The sequence below is a fragment of the Hippocampus comes genome, unplaced genomic scaffold, assembly GCF_001891065.2.
Source record: "Hippocampus comes isolate QL1 unplaced genomic scaffold, H_comes_QL1_v1.1 scaffold156, whole genome shotgun sequence".
NCBI lineage: Eukaryota > Metazoa > Chordata > Actinopteri > Syngnathiformes > Syngnathidae > Hippocampus > Hippocampus comes.
In genome coordinates this window covers 4,913,844-4,938,049 of record NW_017805744.1, presented here as the reverse complement: position 1 = coordinate 4,938,049, position 24,206 = coordinate 4,913,844, and the positions used below count along the sequence as shown (strand labels likewise).

The 24,206-nt window shown below is 41.1% G+C and overlaps 1 protein-coding gene across 1 annotated transcript; it reads left to right on the top strand.

Moving 5' to 3' along the window:
* The first annotated feature begins 2,646 nt into the window (after positions 1-2,646).
* Positions 2,647-23,845, top strand: LOC109524255 (matrix-remodeling-associated protein 5). The gene is made up of 17 exons (XM_019883965.1): positions 2,647-3,098; positions 5,896-6,019; positions 6,214-6,350; positions 10,978-11,107; positions 12,244-12,482; positions 13,010-13,161; positions 13,853-16,714; positions 16,840-17,072; positions 17,434-17,707; positions 17,789-17,932; positions 18,123-18,641; positions 18,742-18,913; positions 19,088-19,348; positions 19,480-19,606; positions 19,790-19,870; positions 19,974-21,120; positions 21,200-23,845. The coding sequence occupies exons 1-17, from the start codon at positions 3,070-3,072 to the stop codon at positions 21,751-21,753; spliced, it is 7,185 nt and encodes a 2,394-aa protein (XP_019739524.1). The 5' UTR covers positions 2,647-3,069; the 3' UTR covers positions 21,754-23,845.
* Positions 23,846-24,206: the final 361 nt, after the last annotated feature.

The following is a 24,206-nucleotide window of genomic DNA, read 5'->3' as shown; positions in this document are numbered from 1 at the left end:
ATAAATGAAAATCTGGCATACATGGAAGTAAGCATGTCATTTCTCAAGAATGTGCTCGTCTTTTCATCCAGTTGGTTTGCGTCTGTGAATGAACACGAGCATACGCTATATTCAAGTGCAGTGTATGTGCTGCATTGCATTTTCAAGATCAATATTTTGTACTTTTTACCCAAGCATAAATTCAACTTGTTTTCTCAATAAACTAACTGAAACCATCAAATACTGTTCATATTCGATAGTTTAGCGGCGTGGCAATATTTCTACTCAAAGTCATTATTCTGGAGCTTTTCCCGGAATTTTTCTCAGTAAAATTCTTCCAGTTCTTGCTGAGCCAAATCATGGGGTGTGGTTTTTAAATCCTTGTGGTATAGAATAAGTTAGTGACTGTATTTAACCCTTTCATGCACCAATAATGATAACCTGGAACCTGATAACATGATAGGCTGCCCACTGTTGTAACCACTGTCCCTGGAAGGGTTAATAAACACAACTGTATCATTTTTTTAAGCGAGTTGTTCTGAGCTCAGCTTAGTTCTTAAGTGAATCAAAGGCCTTCCGAATAATGTTTTGAGACGTTGAACCACGTGTTGATGGCCATAGTGGTCTTTCCCCTCCAAAAGTGAAATAGTTGGATACAAAAGGCCTATTCAGATAGATCTGTTTGGAGCTTGACTCAGGCAACAAATGAACAGGTCAGCAGCTTAAGTGTTTCCAAATGGTACTGACAAGATCAAACGGCATGATTGGAGCCTGCGTTTATTTAATACCAGCAGCCTTGCTGTGGAGGGAGCCATGCCTTTAGGTTTTATGAGGTGCAATCAGCCAAACACAGGTATTCATTCACGTCTGATTATGCAGTAGCAGAGCTAAGCTGCACTTTACCAAGTGTGATCAAAAACAAGAGTTGACAAGAACGCTAGTAACACCTCCCTGTATGATGCACTGCGCACCATTATAAAGTACTAACCACAATGATAAAATACTGTACGGGCGGCACGGTGGACAACTGGTTTGCATGTCTGCATCACAGTGCAGAGGTCATGAGTTCGATTCCGGGCCCCGGCCTCGGAAGCCGTGCTGAGATTGCGTGCGCCTGCGTGGGTTTTCAAACTCTGTTTATATACGACGCTGGGTATACAGATATACATCGAAACAGGAAACGTCACCATTCCTCAGAAGTAATATTTGTCATTCTTTGCAGAAAAAAATAAAATAAAAATGTTCCAAGGGTTATATGCATTTCCACTTATGTCTAAAAACTTGTCAATCAGGTCACAATTATCTCAAGGTACCACTGTATTCATAAATGATTCTGTATTGTCACCATTTGCAACAATAATTAATGTGTGGACTTTGCATGTTCTCCCCGTGCCTGCGTGGGTTTTCTCCGGGTACTGTGATTTCTCCCCACATTCCCAAAAAAACATTCAAAACTCTGGGACAACCGATTTGGGCGGTTCAAGGTGGGAAAGAAACATTTAGGCAGGATCAGAAATGGAGGGATCTCCCTTCCAGGATAACCAGGCTGTAATGGGTGCAGAGTGAGCAACATCAATCACATATGATGCAATACAAAGTTAGTTTAAACAGTGTAAGAGTTCATCGAATGAAATGAAGTGCCGCATGGAGACGCTGCCAGGACCGCGGTTTTCCTCAGGATCTCTCCTGGTGGAGCAATACAGAATCCTCCACAGCAACAACCTTCACTCCTCCTAATCACCACCTAGCCCGGGGGTAGGCAACTCCGTTACTAGAGAGCCGCAGTCATCAAACATGATTTAAATGATCAGGTTAATCAGGCTTTTACAGAGCTTGCTGACGAGCTGATCACAAGGAGGACTGCGGCTCTCGAGGACCGGAGTTGCCTATCGTCAAACCAAACCCCACTCCAAGCAGGGCACGAGTGGGGGAGAAGAGAGGAGAAGCAGCAGTAAAATAGGCCAAAATCCAGACGTCATGAGGTGAGGCAGATCAAGAGAGTAGTTGTAGTGTGGTTTAATCGAACGCGAGAGTGTAGGAAGTCTTGTGGCTTAAAACAGAATACAGGTCTTGGATGTCTATTGGGGCGGCCCAGTGGTCCAGTTGTTAGTGTGTCGACCTCACAGTGCAGAGGTGCAGGGTTTGATTACGGCTCCGATCTCCCTGTGTGGCGTTTGCATGTTCTCCTCGTGCCTGCATGGGTTTTCTCCGGGTACTCCAGTTTCCTCCCACATTCCAAAAACATGCATGGCAGGTTAACGGAACACTCTGAATTGTACTACGGTGTGATTGTGAGCGCGAATGGTTGGTTGTTTGTCTATGTGTGCCCTGCAATTGGCTGGCAACCAGTTCAGGGTGTCCCCCGCCGACTGCCCGAAGACAACCGGGATAGGCTCGAGCACGCCCGCGACCCTTGTGAGGATAAGCGGATCAGATGATGAATGGACAGTGTTTGCAAATAAGTGATTAAAGCATTTTTTTTATTCGATAATGTTTGTGAATACTCATTAAATCGAAGTGCAACAGCGTGTACCCTGAAACTGCCTTACTTTTGACCACAGAGTGTAACTCCCACAAATGATGTTGGTGTATTGGAATCTCTTTTGGAAACAAGGGAAAATGTTTTCATGAGAAACAATGCTTGAGATTGCGATAGTTGGCAAAATACAAGCTGAAAGAGTAAGAAAGAAAGAAAAAAATAATACCTTAATGTTTCTAGCAGACTACTGTAGAGAGAGGAAGGGGAGTTTTGGGGAGGTGAAGGAAAGGCGCGTAGGTGTAGGAGGAGATGGAGAAGTGGCGCAGCATTCCTGCCTGAACACACCAAACGGGAGCAGAAAGGAGGAAAGAAACTAATCTGAAATCCAGATGCCTTAAGGACCAACAGAGGGTCGAATTAATCCAAACACACTCAGAGAGCTCCATCGCTTCTTGTGTTCTCTGTTGTTTTTCTTAGACTTTGACAAGTCAGCAGACAGGACTAACACGTCAACTGTGAACTTTTTAAACCAGATTTTTTTTTAATTTATGTAAAACTTTCAACACAACAGTCAAAGCTCCAAGACTTTGTTTTCCGGGTCTTTGTTTTTAATGCCAGTTGTTTGTTTTGGAATTTACAGGTGAGTGCATGAAAATGCCTACAACTCTTACAGATGCTTTTCATTTAACCTGATTTCATTCAGAGTCTAACTTGTTGATGCAATCATCGAAAACAAATATTTGTTTGCATTTTGAGGAAGTTGTTTTAAATGGCAAACATTCCAAATTGATTTTGAAAAGGATTTAGCAGCACATTTGTTTTGACACTCTCCCTTTGATATTGTTCAGATATATTGTGGTTGAGTATAGATGGACCTGAATCGGAAGGTTCCACTAAAGCGTTCTTTTTCCTCTCTTGAGTGGAGAAACGGTGTGTTGGTTGGTTGTCAGTGTAATGATTTTGCCAAAAAGATGTCCTTGGCACCTCTTTAAGGTACAAGCAGTCCCTTGGCCAAAATATTCTCCGACCTGAGCCATGCTCCATTAAGTCAGGTGACATTGAATTTGTTTCACAGCAGGAGTACTGGTAACTCAAATACTAGAATGCCAACGTGAGGTCCATTTCAGGGACATGTTCTAACAGGAGATTGTCGACTTTTTAGGTCATTTATTGTACATGCTTACTGTGTTATTTTAAAGAGATATTTTGTGATTGAAAATCATCACTAGCTGAAATGGATGTCAATCGCCTCAATGTTAAAGCCATTTAGTGTGCCTGTTTTATAATTCTTTCTTTTTGGAAAAAAAAAGGTTTGAATTTTCATTACCTTAAGATGTTTTTGCTCATGGAGGTTGATGAGTACTTATGAGATCATTTGAACATACACGATAATTAATGTAAACCGGAATTGTCGTGCTTGAAACCACAGCATGCCGGCCTCACCTTAATTCCTCAGGCAACAGTCAAAGAGCGTCCTCAACATGTTAATATATAAGAAATGAGAAATACTTGATCAGATGCCATACGCAATTGCATTCATGACATATGTGGATGAAGACCAGGATTCTGGAGTGTGGGCTTCCCTATTCCCGACTCTCCTTCTGGGGTTCCTCAAGGTCACCCTCAGCCACCCAGAAGCATAAAAGTGGTCCACAAGTGAGCATTTTCACCTCAGTCTCTAAAGTCATCTGCTGACCATGTTAACAGCTACCAGGAAGCACCAGGCCGGGGTGGGTGCACTGCACAGGAATGTACCGTATTGGCCCGAATATAAGACAGTGTTTTTTGCATTGAAATAAGACTGAAAAAAGTGGGGGTCGTCTTATATTCGGGGTCTATATATTATACCCATTCACGACGCTAGATGGCGCCAGATACCATTGAAGCGAATGCTGAACTTGACTCCCCAGGCCAAAGCGAACCTCTGTCACGAAGAAAAAAAATAATAAAAATAGCGGAAGCACAAATAAGAAAAATAAAAAATGGCGGTAAGAAAGAAAAGAGAAGATACTAATAGAAGAGATAACAGAAAAGGGAGAAACGTAGCGACAATCTGGAGAAAAGTGGGTCGAAGATCGGCCAGGTTAACCGGGCAACTGAGAAGTTATGATGTCATTTACATTTCAAAAACCAGAAGCCATTCATTTACGAATGTGATTGCACTTTAGTTACATATTTAAATGTTCAGATATTAAGATTTGAATGAGGCAAAATAACATGCTTCTTCTCTCAAATATATTGTTAGAATCATTTGTTTCAGATGTACTGTAAATTTTTTCTGTATAAAAATTAATTTGGTGTTCAAAAAGTATTTTTTCAAACTTGAGTCTTGAAAAAGAGGGGGTCGTCTTATAATCAGGGCCGTCTTATATTCGGGCCAATACGGTAAATGTGCCAGTGTTTTCCATTTCTTGTTTTTGCTTGTCCTTGAAGCTTTTACCTCAACATGACCCTCTTTTCTGATCGCATGTATCCTGCTACGCACTCTGTTTTTACTGTCTTCTGTTCCTTCCGTCCTCTCCCACTGTCTCCAGAAGTACTGGTAAAGTCATTAGTGAGGAAGACCAAGTAGAAATGTAGCTTTGACCCACGAAGACAATTCCAGACCACTTTATAGCGGAGATGAGTTGGATTTTTATTGCTCTTAAAATCTTTCAGGGACAGCAGTTACTACAGTGGACAGCTTATCATGCTATCAGGTTACAGTGTGCATGAAAGGGTTAAAGTCACGGTAGCATCAAAAGGAGATGATCGCATCCCAGATATATTCGAGGTGAGGGTGAAGACTGCAAAGTTACACCTTGTCCAATCCATTTCAGTTTGTATATTGAACCTATTAAAGAATAGATGGTCGACCACATTGCAACATGTGCACAGAATCATTTGTGAACCATGAGTATTGTACAGTGCATCAAGGTTCACCAAACTTTCTGGAAAGGATTTGCGCGTCACTGTATTTTGTTTTGATTCACATCCTACACAAAGACGCAATTTCATTGTAATTGGGGGTTGTAAGATATGTTGATGGAATTTTGTGGATGAACGCGAACCATCCCCTTCACTTACAGTACAGAAGCATTTTTGCTGAAATTGCCTTTATATAATATACAGTAAACACACCCAGTCTACACCAAATGTAATGACATATTGCTCAATATTGTTGGAAGCTAAACTGAACCTTTCATTGCTCAATTATGACATTCAATTAAAATGCATTCACTCCTCAATTTTGTGGGCTGTTTACCCCCTTCAGGCTGTTAGGGATCTGAAGCCTATTACAGCTGACTCAGAGTGAGGCAGGGTACTTGGTGAACTGTACACTCTATCACATCCGACTGCCATATCATGACTTTGAAATAAATGTTTGAATTGTGTACATGCATGAACCAACCGTTAATTCCGGTGCTAATTTGTACATTATACCTCATTTTCTGCAGATGCGTTCATGGCGTGAGCGTCCTGAGTGATCCAGTTATGGCGTTGTGGTGGTGCACAAAGATCTTCTGCAGGTTGGCTGCAGTGTGTGCTCCCCTTCTCCTCTCATCACCACTATGGCTAATGGTAAATATCTTAATTACACGAACTGTGTTATCAGCAAGGTTCAACTTGCTTTATGTTGAATTAGGATTAACGGTCAGTCACTTTAAACTTTTTGAATCTCCTTTTAAGTTGCCAAACTCAAATCCGCTCTTGTTATTTCAATTTCTCTCTGTACTTATTGGACCATCTGGGCTGTCATCTCTCTCCTATTGCAGATCTCCCTTGCCCAAGCTGAACCCTCCTGTCCGCGGGGTTGTAGCTGTCCAAGTGTCAAAGATGTACACTGTACGTTCAGACATCTCACGGCTGTACCAAAAACTTTTCCTAGAGACACGGAGAGAATCAACTTGGGGTAAGACTTGGTCACATTTTAAAATTCTTCACTTCTGGAAAATCTAAATAGTGTGACTCAAGTTGGGGCAAACCTTAAAATGCTGCAGGAAATAATCTGTTGTGGGTTATGTCAACGAAACCACCAGTCTGTTAACGATCCAATTATTTGACGTAGACCTCTTTTTGGTCTATCTAATATTTCAAATATTCTATAATCTTGTCTCAACATGTATGACCATAATACATTGCTGTTCATCTGTTCTCATAAAAACTCATGGCATGTATTTTTTTTTTTTTTTTAACGTCAAAGCAATAATCGAGAAGATCGGCAGCCCACAACTCACTGTGTATTTAATATGACAACTTCTGTTTGAAAGCCAGGAGCTCAAGGTTTAGCACCAGCATGTGGTTGTAAACTTACGGTGAAGTGGGGAAAGCTCCTAATCACTTCCATGTGGGTCTTTGCAGAGTGGATGAAGGTTTGATTCAGCACAGTGGTCTCACACAGTAGATAAATAACACAGTCACTGTGTGGTAACAGTATAGTCTCAATATATGCTCTAAATAAGGGGTGCCCATTACGTCGATCGTGATCGACCAGTAGATCAGGGACTGGTCCCAAAACGATCCGAGGGGTGTAGAGGAAAAAAAAAAAACATTTGTGTCTCTGTGCATGTTAGTAATATATATTTTTGTGTTAATGTACACTGCACCCTAATAATTTTTTCAGTCTCACTTTCACAAAAAGTATTTAAAAAAGAAACTGAAATAAAGTTCACCTACGGTGGCGTGTGACTGTGTCATCGGAAGTTGTTAGCGCTCAGCAGTCTTCAGTTGCAGCTTGTGCTCAGAGTTGTTGCGCTAATCTTTTATCGTTATCACTACAGTATTCTCATTCAGTTTGTTTTGTTCAATTGTACAATTTTAATGCCACTTTGTTCTGTCAAGACTCAAGGTGAGAAAGAGTTCCGAACAAACAAATAAATAAATAAATGAAAAGCTAGGGTTTAGGGAATGGGAAAGCAGTGAGCAATGGCAAAATCGTGATGAAACAAACTGGTGATGAGACGGAATGAGACACTCAGTTTAATACATGAAGTAATCGGGAATGACAAGTAACAGGTGTGGAAACGCACAATCATGGCAGGTAAGCACAAGAAAGGGAGGAGAACACAAACACACACACACACACACACACACACACACACACACACACACGCACACACGCGAGCGCGCACACACACGACACGCACACACACATATGACACGGGCAAGGCAATGTTTCAATGTAGAGCACAGTTTGTACGCAAGGCAATTCAGTGTTTCACAGCTATATACTATAATTACAAGAGTGCAAATAAAATCACCCCAAATAAAATACTTTCATATGTCACATGCACAGATAAATACAACAGCTGGCAGCCTTGATTCAGAGTCGAGGATTGTCTCACATCCTCTGAAAGACTGTTTCAGGTTTTAGCCACATAAAACTGAAACACACTCCCACTCTGATTCTGGAAACCAGCAGGAGATCACTCCCTAAAGATTTCATAGTCCGAGAAGGTGTCATCTGGCCTGTACTTTGACACTAGGCCATGAAGCAGGGCAGTTTTGAAGGCAGACCTCGAGCAGCAGAATTCTGGATGTACTGCATCTGTCTTAAAACTTGTTTCAAAGGCCCAGTGAGCAGGCCCATGGCCGGTCCAGCCAATAGGTATGTCCTTGGTTAAGCAGGATGGAAAAAATTTAATAAGGATGAGGAAGGATGGGGACGGGGGACGATTATTTTATGAATAAGGACAGAGAGACGATAGCAGAAGGATGCTCAGGTCCTGGATGAAGAACGGACCGGCAAAATAGGGTAAAGTGCCCATCTATCCTCATTCATTTTCCTGCACTGCTATTGCAGTGACCGTATATGGATAGATTTGACAATGTAGAGGGCGGTATGTGACCTGTTCCCAAGTTCAGTGACTTATCAAGGGAAAATGTCAGGTGCGTGTACGTACACAGTTTGAAATGGGTCCATTTTTTTTTTCGTGCTCTATTTACAGATTTTGTGCATACGTACACTTTTAGTTCGATTCCTTGGCAGTCTTGTATAAGTCATACCCCTGGTGGATAACTCATTAAGGCAGCACGTCATTGCACTCGGACTGCAATGGACTAAAACCGTACTTCTACTACAGCAGTCATGCTGTGCAGGAAGGAAATAAGACACTTACGACAAACATCAACAAAGCCATACAATATTGTATGGCCCTAAGTTTCACATTGGAAGCAATGCTGAAGGTTCCCCCCAGGTTGAATTGAGTTATTTACTAGTGAATGACTCCCTCGCTATAAGGAAGTGCTTCATGGTAATTGTATGTTATTCATTTGTGCTGGGTGTGTGTTTACGTGGTGCAGCGTATGATCCTACAGGAATCAACAGAGCACATCAGCAGACCAGATATTTGGAGGGGGACCAGACCTTCAGGGAACTGACATAACGGACTTTCAAAACACCAGACCACCCACTTAACCATAGTTCAAAGGCAGGACTTTGGTATACATTCATACGAGGCATATTCTGTGGCTTTTATTTACATTTCGGGACTGTTTTGTTTCGCTATATTATAGTTTGACTTTGTTATGGAAATTGAAGACCAATAAATAAATGTCGCTCCTAATATTTATTCTCTCAATGAATAATGCCGAGGAGGATCATATGGAGAGCAACCATAATAAAAACAACATATATTATCATTTCATTTGAACCTCATACTCAAGGTAATCTCGTCAAGAAAAGGCGTGTTTCACCATAAGTGAAGCAAGCCAAGCCAAACAAAAACGAAGAGAAACATAAAGGCAAGAATTTGAGCAGTAGACTGATATAGATTGAAGATTGAGTTGTGGCTATGTATCGGGCTAAGCTCATCTAGCCCACCTCTCCTCAGTGCCATGAGGTACTCAGCCCATCCTGCCCATAAGCAAGGCAAGTCCTCAGAACGCTACCAGGACTCCAGCAACAAGAAACTAGAGCGCAGGGCAGACAGACCCCGAGGAAACGGCAGAAGCTCCCCTCATCACACAAGCTAACCCCACATAACTCCACCCCAGAGAGTCTTTTGTTACAACTCTCAAAATATTTCTATGGGTAACTGTTGTTTTCCTAGGTCTACCTGTTCTACATCGGTTACCAAGCAACAATAACTGAGCAAAACACAAACAATTGCCAGGCTTAAGTTTTCACCATCGATAAAAAAATCCGACAAGAAATGGCTCAGAAAATAACAGATAAAAGTTGAATTTATGAATTGGCTCTTTTATTGAGCAAAAGGACAGTGGGCTCAGGAGGCCGAGGTTAACTGTATGGACTTAGTGTATCACATCTTTGTAGACCCGAAACAAAGAATTTTGGAAGGCCTTGCTGTATCACTGTTGATAGAAAGTCCTTTTTTTTTTTTTTTTTGCGCAGGGGTATGAATCACGTATTTGATTCAGGCATTCGCTGGTCTGTGCTGTATTTGGCATGGGAATGACTCTTGGAAAGATACTGATTGTAATGTGCTGAAAGCTGGAGAATGCACAGCAACGTTTTCAATAGCGCTTTGTATTTTAACTAGGATTATGTGCCAAAGCCCTATTCACACATGCTCCTGCTGCTTTACACTATGTTACCGTTGTTAACATGAAACAGAACAATCCAAAATCCCTGACGAGAACAGGAATGGTTTTCACTCACTGTATTTGGATGGCGAACATCAATGGCAGGGATGAGCAAGTGGAGGCCAGTGGGGCACATGTGGCCCACACTCTCAGTGTCCCTCAATCAATTTTTGAAAATAAAAATGCTGACTGCAACCCAGGCAGTTTTAAGTTGGAATAACAATGTTCACCAAAAGATGGCGGACATTGCTCAAGGGTGGCTTCAAACCCAAGACTGTACTTCCACATCAGAGAAGAAGAGAGCCGCCCATGGATGGATGGAATGGTGTTGGTTGGGGCGGCTCTATCAAAATAAATGTTGTATGCATTGCTTTTAAATGGCAATTTTAAAGCAGTGGGACTGACAACAAAGATAATTAGAGAGTACCGCATTTTCCGCACTATAAGGCACTTTGGAGTATAAGGTGCACTTTCAATGAATGGCCTATTTCAAAACAGTTTTCATAAATAGGGTGCACCGCATTATAAGGCGCATAGAATAGAAGTGACAATAATGGCTGCAGTTGCGTTATGCATCCACTTGAGAGATCTCTGCGATAGGGGAAGAAATTACAATCCAATACAGCTTTATTTATCTAGTGCTTTCACAACTGCTGCAGCTGTGTCAAAACACTTTACGGGACATTTAAAATACTATGTCTAAGAAATCAGAATATTGATCCATACATAAGGCGTATCGGATTATTTGGCCCACTGTCGGCTTTTGAGAAAATTGAATGCTTTTAGGTGTGCCTTATAGTGCGGAAAAAAACAGTAATTAAGCATTGTATTAACACATTTTTTTCTCATTCATTTCAAACATTTTTATTCAATAGTTCACCTCATTTTGGTGAATGGCACGATGAAGTAATGCTAATTGAATTTCAAACGACCTGCGGACAGTCCTATCCTGCGACCAGGTAAACATTTTTTGTTTTTGCTCTTTTTGCTTCCAGATATAATAGCTTGGCTGAGGTGAAGGCATCCGAATTTAGGTCACTACGGCAACTGGAAATGCTCTTGATGCATGGTAACGACATAAGCACAGTCCACCCAGGGGCATTTTACAGCTTGCGATCACTACAGGTACTATGTATGTGTGTGTTACACCATTGATCATGTTATATTGAAGCAGAAATTATCTATATTAACTGATAAGAAACTGTATGCAAAAAATCAAGTACTGTATTACAGTTAAGTAACCGCTGTAATCGTAACATCATTACAAATGAAGTCAAAATTATGAGCCTTACCTATGATTTTATCATGATTATACTCTTATCAACTTGCTGGTCAAACTGGATAAGCAAAAGGAAAATGTGCCAGTGAGTTAATTATTTTATACTTGCAAAAAGAGGTCTGAAAAATCTGTCTGTACGGTACAACATAACAAAAGTCATGCACAAAAATCAAAGTGTGCTTGGTTTTTGAAAAGTGGTTGCTTTTACTGCGTCACACAGCATGTCCGCGACTCAATGTGATGAAAGAAGCTGCACCTTGTCTACCGAATCTTACATGCCCCTATTCCAAATTTAGAGGACCCCATAGCTGCCTCAGCTGTCTTTTTTAACTTTATCAGCTGTTATCAATAATTATCTACTGAAATAGAACTGAAATATATGTACATAAGCATAGAAAAAAGTTGCAACCAAACAAAATACTTTGGGCTACTGTATGTATACATCGTAGGGAGAGTAAATGTTATTTATGAATGAATATAATTATCTACTGAAATAGAACTGAAATATATGTACATAAGCATAGAAAAAAAGTTGCAACCAAACAAAATACTTTAGGCTACTGTATGTATACATCGTACGGAGAGTAAATGTTATTTATGAATGAATCTATTCACAAATGAACACAACTTTGACCATCAACACTAAAAACTATGGGTAAAACAACACCTAAAATCATTTACAACAGAACAGTTGGATACATAGTGAAAGCAAAGACAACACAAGGAGCTTATTAAACTGACTAAAAAAACATATACTGATATTTAAATGCAGTTCCAAACTGATTTACAGACATTTAAAAGCAAAGGAATGAAATAAAACTCCGCAAAGTGAAGTTGATTTAAAAAATGCAGTCAAGCTCATCCTGCAATTACACTGTGTGAATTCAATTAATACAAATTCAATGTCGGTTTGACTGCAATTTTGTGAACTTTCCTCTCTGAGGCACTTTACGAGTAACATGGATTCTGTATTTTTTTTCAGATATTGAAACTGAGTTATAACAAGATAACAACAGTGAAACATGGACTGTTCGATGGTTTGGCGGGCCTGGTTCGCCTGCATCTAGACCACAACCTCATCAGCTTTATCGAGCCATATTCTTTTTCGGGTTTGACTTCCCTCAAACTACTACAACTGGAGGGGAATCTTCTCAAAGAGATTCATCCTCATACCTTCATTACAGTGTCACTATTCGGGAACTTTTGGACCTCTGGACTCAAGTAAGTAAAAACACACACACACGAAAATAAAAAAACACACACACACACACACACACACACACACACACACACACACACACACACACACACACACGCGCGCGCACGCACTCACACATGCACTCACACATGCACACACACACGCACGCACGCACGCACGCATGCACGCACGCACACACACACACACACACACACACACACACACTTTTGCTTGAGATTTAAGCTTTTTTTTTGTTTTTGAAGGTATGATATCAAGATGAATTAAATTAAAACAATAACGCGATAATCTTGCCTGAGTGGTATAAGGTAATACCGACAGTTCATGCCAGACTAGAATTGCAAAATGAATTTTAGAAGCTTCACCAATTTTTCCAAACACAAAAATTTGGAACAAGCAAAACCAAATATACTTCACCAAGCTTGCTCTTTTACACTACCTGTCCCGGTTGGGCCACTTTCAATTTCCATGGCTTTTTTAGAATCTGGCCTCTTAATTTGACTTTTCAAGTTTTTTTTTTTTTTTTTCTCAGGCACTTACACCTTTCAGATAATATGTTGGAAAAGCTCCCTGCGACTATACTGAACACATCTCCCAGATTGGAAATTCTCTCTCTTCATGGTAACCCGTGGACCTGCGATTGTCAACTCCACTGGCTGGTACAGTGGAGCTCTACACATGAAGGTATCGTAGAAAAAGATATTCATGACTCTCATTGTGCTGACATTTCCCAACCTGCCACTTTGTCAACCTTCACACAGCAGGGTGTGATGCCAAATTTGGATTTTTTTGTTAGGGATGGATCATAATTAGAATTACAAATTCTAAATTAAAAATATACAATTCAAAGACATGTGATGAGTAATCAGAATTTTTTTGGTTTATTGAAACTGCTTGCTTACAAAATAGTGTGCATTATAAGCAGACATGAACACCCAGAAACCTTAAAGGCTCATAAGTAGTATTTACAAAAGAAACGAAAAAAATGCTCAAATGTTCACAATATTTTTTGCTATTTAGATTAATCTGGAGTAAGAATTTACAGATTTTTCTTCGCATTTATCTTGCCTCCCTGCTGCTCTGTTAAACAGACAGAATTATGTCAAGTTCGAATTTGTTGTGTTATATATTCTGGAGTAAGAACTGAAAAAAACATTTGCTGCAGAGTGAAAAGCAAGAAAGTTAAAGATGACCGTCTTTGACCTAGCTTTTTGGTTTCTCAAAACTTGCAAACAGTGCCAGATAAGATGCACATTATATTTAAGACGTCTCTTAGGAGTTTTGTCATTTTGGCATCCATCTGACAGCTGACCATCCTTGCATCCAGAGTAGATATTTGAAAAAGTTCATTCATCTCTTCTATTCTTGTGTCCAGGAGTAATAAAGTGTAAAAAGGATCGTGAGACAAGCACAACAGAAATTTGTCCTCAGTGTTTCTCTCCTCAACCACTGAACGGCACCATATTGCTTGGATTAAGTGAAGATCAGTTTACCTGTGAAAAACCAGCTCTTCGCTCTTCCCTCAAACTGCGGGACAACCCTGTGTGGGATGAATCTGACACAGAGCCTGACCTGCCATATACCAGGGACTTTGAAAAGCCCTTAGGCCATTTAAGCTTTTTTCTCTCAGATAGCCATGGAAATAATGCTCATGTGGACTGCGATGTGCGCCACCCTGGAGACACTTCTCATATAAACTGGACAGTGAATCCACGGTCATTTCAAGGACTTTCTGCCAATGTCTCATTAGCAACAACCCTGGAGTGTGAGATTGATCGGGAAAAGTTACAAAATCTTTGGCAACTGGTCGCGTATTACTACGAAAGTCCTGCTATCTTGGAAAGAGGTCAGGAAAGAGCTAACACCAGCAGAACTACGTATCAATATGCCCAAGTTGCAAATGAAAATTCCCCTTATTTCACAGACTTAAAAGGGTATTTGGTTGCAGAACCAACATGGCTGCTTCAACACAGAATCTCTTTAAAGCTGAATAGACAACAAACGACAACCAAAAAGCTGGTTATGGATTTTACAACCGTCATCACCAAAATAATCCACAGACACAGAGGGCAGCAGGATGACAATGAGCTTTCTTCCTCTTGGGCAATGATTAACCGTGGGACTGCATGGCGGGTCAATACTGCTCTTGAGGGATCAAAGGTTCACTTAAAATGCAGTGTTGTCACTTCAGAACAGGAGGTAAAAGTGGAGTGGATGCTTCCAGATTTGTCCTTTGTGGAGGGTGAAACTGAAAATCTTAAAATCGATGACACCGGGGATCTTGTGATCATGAATACATCACACTCTGATTCTGGTCTCTATCACTGTATGATCAGAACCAAAGCAGGAGTGGATTTGATGTCTTTAAGGCTTACTGTTAAAGAACAATCACCAAGCCCCTCCGCTTTCAACGGCCAGAAAATTGTCATTGGAAAGGGTAGTTCAATCTCTCTCCCATGTGAGGTGACATCAACACCACCCAGTCAAACTGTATGGTACATGCCCACAAACAAAGTACTTTTTCCCACACAAAAGACAAGAAAGGCAGCAGTCATGGAAAATGGTACGTTGGTGGTGAGGAAGTTAATGGAAGAAGATTCGGGAGAATACAGTTGTTTGGCCTCAAATCTCTACGGAGTCGACATGCTGTCTCACATGGTGGAAGTGACAGGGGAAACGGTCTCTGAAGTACAGACAGAAACAGAGCAGAAAATCTTGAACACCGACATGGAAGAGGGTTCAGCGGGAGATTACCAAGAAACTCTTCGCCCTTTTGCGACACAGTTGCCTACAGTAGGAAACCAGCGAAGGAATGGTTTGTTTTCAAACAAAGTTCCAAAGAAAGATTTGAAACGAAAACCGACCATTGTGGTGAAGACTTTGGATCCAAATTACTGGGCGGAGGTTTTGGCTAAAGCCAATGCTAAACTACCCATTGCACGGCCATCAGAGGTAGCATTGCCGTCTTCTACCGCTGTGATTGTCCCGACCAGTTTGACAACTGTTTCTCCCTACACGACTGCCAACATTGATCCCATTACAACCATTTCTGAATATAGGATGGAGTCAACAGCAAAAGAAACAGAACCCAAAACTTCACAGACTCCATTTGTCACAAGTGCAGAGTCATCCCTTAACTATGTTAGTGGGATGACAGAAAAAAACAATGGAGTAATTCCAATTGTCAAAACTCAAATTGAAAACGCAGAAAACCGGCAATTTGGTGCAGGCAACAGGAAATTTGTTCCTGGTCGCTCCAACCGAAGAAGGCCACCTTTTAGACGCAGAAAACCATCTATGAGAAGAATTCATCCTTTTGCCCCACCAACAGCCACAAATATTACTACTACCACCACCACCACCACCACCACCACCACCTCTAGTTGGAAAACACCTGAACAAACTACTGTCACCGCCTACTATCAGACAGAGAAAGTAGGAGTTAATGAGCATAGTGGAAGCATGAACAAGAGAAAAGAATCTAACACTGAAAGTCATCGTCCAGTTCAGGATCTTGAAAGTAGCCGTACAGCTTTTCAATCAGTCAAAGACATAGGAGCCAAATTAGAGCTTTTGCCAGAAACACATATTTTATCTCCTCCAAAATCAACCACTCCTCCAAAGACGGAAGTCAATTCTCATCACACGGAAATGGCTGTGGTGGAAACAGAGCAACAGAGTGCAAATAAAAAAATAGCAGCAGGGAAGAAGGTGGATATTATGAAAGAAAAAGTTGAGACACAGAGAAGGTTAATAACAATCATTAGACAAGAAACCCAAACAATGAACACAGAGCTTGAGATGGTGACGAAATCATCTAAGAATGATTTCGTCACACCGAGTTATGATGTGGGGCATAACATAGTTTCAACATCCCAAACACCAAAACCCAACACTCCTTCCAAAGTGACCTTCAGAACCTCTCATATAAGCAGAGAAAATACACACAACAAAAACAAGGAGGTGGATAGAGCAGTAGCAAATCCTGAAAAGCCTTATTTTGCCGCCAACCCTATTCATCCCTGGCTACACCAGCACAACCAAAGAAAAGAGCAAGCAAACTCTGCTCAGGTGCCACGAACGCATCAAAACAGAAATCCAGAGAAGGTGGAAGATGTCAGTCGGCCACCACCGCCTCCCCGCATTCCCCCAACTTCCTACTGGCCTTCAAACCGTCATCAGTACCCTATCCATCCTACTTGGCACAGGCAACAATCATTTCCACCACCCAAGCAAGGTAGGCAGTATGTTTGTGATCGATAATACAGTAAATAGCTTCATGTTAGCCAACTCAACTGGCACAGACATATTGTGTTGGATAGGTGGCATATGTATTGGCCACATATTTGTTTTCTCTTCCAGGTGCTGTGCTACATATTGTGCCCACGCAAGAAGCCAAGCGTTTGCCCCACGGAAGGGCTCAAAGTCCAGGTGCCACCAACAGACCAGAGATGACAGCTCAAACAGTGAAATCCACAACCAACATTATTGAGCCCACAATGATTAGTTCTCCACATCAAAATAATCCTTTTGATGCCAAGACTCAAGTCAGAGATCAACTGTTATTATCAAAGCTGAGGAACCGATATAGACAGGTTGGTTAGTCGAATCCTTAAATATGCTAGTCCCATGCATACAGTAATGAGCATGTATGATTGCATCTCCTGTCTCGTCATCATACTCAATGAACCTGAAAGTCATGAACAGTCAGACAATTACCGGTAAACCAAAACACACAATTGCATTTTTTTTTCATGTTAATGGTAAGGCCTTGTTGGAAGTAAATGCCATTCTAGTTAAATGTGATTTTAGGATTGCTGCAATAACGAATACAATGGTGGACTTTGGCATAGTCCTTGTGGGATTTTTTTTTCTTTCGTTAGTGGTGATTGTAATGAAGCATAAATTCCAGATAGAAATGAGTTTGTACTAATTGTCCATATACATTTTTTTCAGGCCTATATTGATCGTCTATCTCAGCTAGGAAAGATAGTGACACCCAAACCTCGCATAATCTACAACAATCCTCCAAACCCCATTCAATCGAGTCCCGTACCTCTTACCAGACCTTCCCTCCTCAGACCACCAGTACCGACACCCCCTTATGCCCAACAACCTACAAATCTAGCCAAACCGACAGTGTCATCCTTCTCTGGTTTGAATCTGTCCCCACACTCACTCCATCCTACCACCTCGGGATTACAGCATGGGGGTCAGTGGCATGTTCGAGGTACGCATCTAAAGTTTCCAAACATTATCTTAAAAGATACACTTTGTATCAGGTATTTTTAATTTCAAATGATGCTGTTAGGAGCTGGTGTTGGTGGGGCCAAACCTCGGATCACATCGGTGAACAAAGCCAGTGTGTCAGTCCTGGCAGAGGGAGACGTTGTTCTACATTGTACAGCAACAGGGAATCCCGAACCAAGCATCTCATGGACAAAAGTATCCACAGGTAAAATGTTCAAATGATCAAGGTATGAGTCCGGTAACATAACTGGAAGCCATTTGCAATGTTTGAAATTTGGGAATGTTGACATATGTAACCTTTTTGTGCAACTTTATACGAAAAATGAACATTGGACTCTTCTACATGTGGTTGATTCATTCATGTCCTTCATTTTTTTTTTCTTTTCCCTCTGCAGGTGCCACCATTCCAGCCAACACCAAGCATGGTTCCCGGTTTGAAGTATTCAAAAATGGAACTTTTGTAATTAAAACAGTCCAGCTACAGGATAGAGGCCAGTATCTCTGCACTGCCCAAAATAAGTTTGGATCAGATCGCATGGTTATTACTTTAGCAGTTCAGATTGAGGCCCCCAAGATCCAACCTCCCACGTCTACAGAGATAGCAAACTATTTAGGGAAAAGTGTGACACTTGACTGTCTTGCTTCTGGAAAACCCCCAGCTCAAATTTCCTGGATTCTACCGGATGGAACATTTGTTCGGGAAATTGGGAACATTCATACGCCAATCTCTCAAATGTCACTGCTTGAGAATGGGACACTGCAAATGCATTCAACCAATTTCTCCAGTAAAGGAGACTATAAATGCATTGCAAGTAATGCAGCTGGTGCGGATACAGTCACTTACCATCTCCATGTTGCAGCTTTGCCTCCAAGCATCAGTGAAGCTGCAAGTGACATCGTAATCATTCCGACAGGTATTCCACACAAAACAAATATCCGTAAAGTCATATCCTTTGTGGCTCGATCAGTAAAAATACTCTCAATGCAATTAATTAACTAATTTCATCTACCCAGGGAGGAGTGTATATGTCCATTGCTCCATGAAGGGAGAACCTTTGCCAACCTTGAAGTGGACACTGCCATCAGGAATCCATGTTAAGCCATCGCAGTTTCTCGGGCATAAGCTCTTTGTATTTCCCAATGGGACACTGTATTTCAAGAATGTCTCACCATCTGATGCAGGGAGGTATGAGATGTATTAAAGAATGATTAAGATAATTGTACAACTACCATGGTTTTCATTGCTCATCTTGGTACATTATAGAACTTAATAAACCGATGCTTGTTATTGCAAACATGTTCAGGATAATCTTGCTACTTTTTGAAACAGAAATTCAGGCTTTCGTTTTCCTCCACACAGGTACGAGTGTTTAGCCACAAACACGGTGGGCATTGCAAAAAGAACCGTCCGTCTCGAAGTGCGGGCAGATTCCTCCTCACATATTCGTCATCCTCCTCTTCCTGTCCCCCCTACACATCATCATGCAGTGCCATCTCGCCAGCACTCAGTCTCGGCTATGTATGGCTCTGCTGTTTACTTACACTGTACAGAGTCAAGTGGATCCCCAAGGGGAACCATCTGGCAGCTGCCCTCTAAAACCATCCTGGAGCATCACTACAGGTTACAAAAATATTCAATTAGAAACTTGATCAATCTATACAAGAGTGTTGAATTTAGAACATGATTTGTTGCTGTTAGACTTGAGCAAATATTTTAATCTTCGGACAATTCTCCCTTCCATCTGCCTCCAGTCCAGAGAGACCAATTAAAGTGTTCCGAAATGGGACTCTGAGGATTCTTCAGCTAACAGAGCTGGATGGTGGAAATTATCTGTGCTTCTTTCAGCGACCGAATGGAGAGGACATGGAGGTCTTTCGGGTATGATTAGGACAGACAGAGATTATAAGCAGATCAATTTAAAGACGTGCATATTTATTGACAATTACCTGTATTCTTCCTATATTTTCTCTCAACAATCACAAATGTAGCGGCAATGGTAGACCATGTGAAGAAAAATGTAAATCACTTCACTCCTCCGTTCATTACATATTTCTGTATTAGGTGGATGTTTTGATGACACCGCCTAGAATCGAACATGTGAGGACAACGCAACCGAGAGTCAACTTTGGAGAAAAAGTCCAGGTATCTCTATGAACAGTTTGAATGACACACAGTATGTGATTAATTAGCATCAAGTGAAAACAACAAATAAATCTAAAACATTTGTGTGCTGTCTCTGTCTTAGGTGGACTGTGTTGCAACGGGCCTCCCAGATCCAGAAGTCTCCTGGAGTCTACCAGATGGAACGCTAATCAACAATGCTCTTCAGTCTGATGATAGTGGCTATCGCAATCACCGCTATGTTATTTTTGGCAATGGAACATTACTTCTTCAGCAGATGGACAAAAAAGATGAGGGCGACTACACTTGTTTTGCCAAGAATAAACTCGGTAAAGATGAGAGAAAGGTTAGTGTCAAGGTTGGCCCAAATGCCCCAAGAATTAGTTTCAAATTTCAATCCCTGGTCACAGTGAAATATGGAGAATTAGCTCAGCTGAGCTGTCAAGCCACTGGTGAACCTACACCACAAATATTTTGGATCTCACCGCAAAATGATGTGATTCCAATGTCATCGGACAAATTTCAGATAACGGAAAATGGTATGTTAGTGGTTAAAAAAGTAACATTAGCTGAGGAAGGGAAATATGCCTGTGTAGCACGAAATTCTGCTGGTGATGACATTAAGAACGTGATTCTTGAGGTTGAATCCAGGGAACCCTTTATCAATGGCAACAAAGGGAAGAGTACCAAAAAGGTTGTTGGTATTTCTTATCAAACTGTGCTTTTAGATTGCAAGGTTGAAGGGAAACCTAAGCCAAGGGTTTGGTGGATTACACCGTACGGCCACTCACTACAACCCTCCTACCTCAGTGGTCGCTTTCAAGTACACCAAAATGGAAGTTTGGAAGTGAGAGGAGTGAGAAAATCAGATGAAGGGAGATACATGTGTCTGGCCAAAAACCATCTAGGGGAAGCAGATCTTTTAGTCGAATTGGACGTGGCAGCAATAGCAGAAAAACCAAGTTTTGCTGTTCCTAATATTGAATTCATATCACTAAAACATTACGGCGGGGAATTGCATCTGCAGTGCACTGCCCGTGGAAAACCAAACCCAGAGTACATATGGTTGCTCCCTAATGGGACAATGCTGATGCCTGGTGTTGGACTACAACGCTTTACCCACCATCATGGTAACGGGAGTTTGTGGATCACTCACCTGGCTGAAAGCGATAAGGGAGTTTACAGGTGTCTAGCGAAGAATGTGGCAGGTCAAGCAGAGAAGCGTTATGCACTGGAAGCAGGAAGGAAGCCGGTGATCAGAGGGTCATCAGGTACAGTATATTTTTCAACTTTTATTTATTATATTTGGGTCAGATCTTCTTGCAGTACTGTAATATTTTCCTTTTGTAGGGGGAATAAAGATCACCTATGGCCAAACGCTCAACTTACCTTGCACGGTGGATGGCTGGCCGCAGGCATCGATCACATGGACCCTACCCAATGGCTTCACTTTGGATAAACCTCAGTCTATTGGCCGAGTTACTTTTCTTGCCAATGGAACCCTCCAGATGAGACAGATTGCTACTTTTGACAAAGGGACATACATCTGCAAAGCCTCCAACTCTTTTGGCACATCAACATTGTCATACCCTATCACAGTAATGGTTTATCCACCACACATCACCAGTATGCTGCCCTCCATCACCAGAGTGAACCGGGGATCACCTGTTAAGTTAAATTGTATTGCTACAGGTGTACCCAAGCCGGAAATCTCCTGGACTTTACCTGGCCGTACGACGCTAGTTCCACATAACCGCTACATAGTTCAAGGAGGGATCCACATGACAGAGGAGGGTAGCCTGGTCATACGGAGTCCAGTGCTCATGAACTCTGGTATCTACAAATGCAATGCTAAAAACGCTCTTGGAACAGATTTTAAATCTACTTACCTTCAAGTTAGCTGAGGGACACGTTGACACATTTCCTATTCTGGGACCATGGCCTTAACAAACACTCCCAGTACCCAAAGCTGGGTCAGGATTTGCCCATAATGAAGTTACTGTACTATTCTACATTAAGGATGCCAGAGAGACAAGCCACTCTAACTGGAAGCAGCTTAATTCTTGATATTTTTTCTTCAAGTAATAATCGCTTTGTTCAAATATGGCCTTTCTAGGTAATGCCCGGTGGCGACACTAGACCACTTTTAACCACTATTAATGAGTTGTGCCCCAGAATCAGACATGGACTGACCACCGGCGGCCAGAAAGGGCAAAAAAAAAATTGCTGCACGGGTGTTAATGTGTTGCAGCCACCCATAGTGTTTTCCAACATTCATTAATTTGCAACATGCTCGGGAAGGACACTCCCTTCAAAACATACATTTTCTCAGGAGAGACAGTGAAATCTTTTTCACAGCAGCACAGACTTACAGCAATGTTCAGTGGGCCCAGTAAGCTAGTCTATGTACATGTTTTTAAATTTTCAATCTATGTTTTAGTGAGCAATAACTTTTACAGTGCAGAACTCTTAATGAATGGACAAAACTTAATGGAGCATCGTATATGTATTTGTTTTTCTGTCTATTGGTCAGTTAGCAAGCTAAATCCTGGTTTATGGAGGATCAAAGATTGGCTGTGCCATTCTAATTCTACCGCATCAGCCATTCCCTTGATGGCATACTACCTCAAATGGTAAAAATAATGTCCTAGTATTCCTGTTATGGGTTCATCCATATGTCCAATCCTCAAAGCAAAATAAAAAAAGTTTGGTTAAGTTTTTTTTTTTATTTATAATTTTTTTGTATTTGTCCTACTTTTACTGTCTTATTCTGTCAAAATTACTATTGGGAAAACGTAATCAAAAAACAAAACCAGTGGTTGACTTGGATAGAAGTAGATTTCCTTTTACGGATTACGATGTGTATCAAAGTTGTTTTTCAACGCCAACCCAAATCCAATTGACATTTGGACGTTGTGTAAAATATAAATAAATACAAAATATAATTGTTTGCAAATTTTTCAAGTTTCCGTTATTCAGTTGACTCTACTAAAAAGACATCGCAGTGAACTGTATTAAATGTGCAAAATGATAAAAGTTTTTTTTTTAATTCAGTCATTTGGAATTTGATGCAAAACATTCCAAAAAGCTGTGACAGGAACATGTTTACCACGGTGTTATATCACCTTTCCTTTTAACAACACTCTTTCAGCGCTTGGGAACTGAGGACACTAATTGTGAAGGCTTTGTAGGTGGAATTATTTCCAATTTTTGCTTGATGTAATACAACAGTTGCTCAACAATCAAGGATCTCTGCTCTCATATTTTCGGGAAACAGGTCTGGACTTCTGGCAGGCCAGTGTAGTACTCACAATCTTATCCTACAAAGTTACCAGTATGCTGAGAATGGCTTGGGATTGTCTTGCTGAAATCAGCAGAGATGTCCCTGGAAAAAGACATTGCCTGGATGACAGCGTACTGTACATATTTCAGAATTAATAGTGCCTTCAGATGTACAAGTTACCCACGCTTTTGGTACTAACACACTCAATCACAGATGCTGGCTTTTGAACGATCCATATGGTCCTTTTCAACTTTGGCCCAGAGGACATGACGTACATGATTTCTCAAAACAATTTGAAATCTGGACTTAGTTGTTCACAAAGTGCTGAATCTCAGCTCATCCTTGCTTATAAACAACTAAGCCTTTCAAGGATGCTCCTTTTATTCCCAATAATGCTACTCACTTGTTTCCAATTAATCTGTACTCCTGTGCAATGTTCCTAACAGGTGTTTTTGAGCATTCCTCAACTTTCCCAGTCTTTTGTTGCCCCTGTCGCAGCCTTTTTGGAACATGTTGCAGGTAACAAATTCAAAATGAGAGAATGCTTGCAAAAACAAACAAACAAAAAAGACAACAATGTTCTACAGTGCTAAGCTCTGAACATCGTGCCTTTAGAGTTGAATACAAGTTGAAAATGATTTGAAAATCATTGTATTCTGTTTTTTATGAACCTTTTAGACATCCAAAATGTATTGAAATTTGGGTTGGTATATCCATCCATCCATTTTCCAATCCGCTTATCCTCACCAGAGCCGCAGAGGTACTGGAGCCTATCCCAGCCATCTTTTGAGGTGGTAGGCAGGGTACACCCTGAACTTGTCACCAGCCAATCGCAGGGGGTTAGTATATGTTACTTATCTTACTTTGGTTCCAATGATGCCATGATGATGTAGACTGCAGTATCTCTTAAATTCTATTAGATGTGTTTGAGGTGTCATTTTTGCTCAACAGAAGAGAAGACTTACTCATTTTGGCTGTTCTTTCAACTGCAGGCAGATTTCTGTTACACTTGGCGATGACCATGCCGATTATTTTAGATATTTTATTAAACACCAATTCAGTTAAATGTGCAGT

Coding starts and splice junctions, on each gene's coding strand:
- LOC109524255 (XM_019883965.1), top strand. CDS start 3,070: ATGCCAGTTGTTTGTTTTGGAATTTACAG. Junction 19,349..19,479: donor ATCCTGGAGCATCACTACAG/GTTACAAAAATA, acceptor ATCTGCCTCCAG/TCCAGAGAGACCAATTAAAG. Junction 21,121..21,199: donor GGTGATCAGAGGGTCATCAG/GTACAGTATATT, acceptor TTCCTTTTGTAG/GGGGAATAAAGATCACCTAT.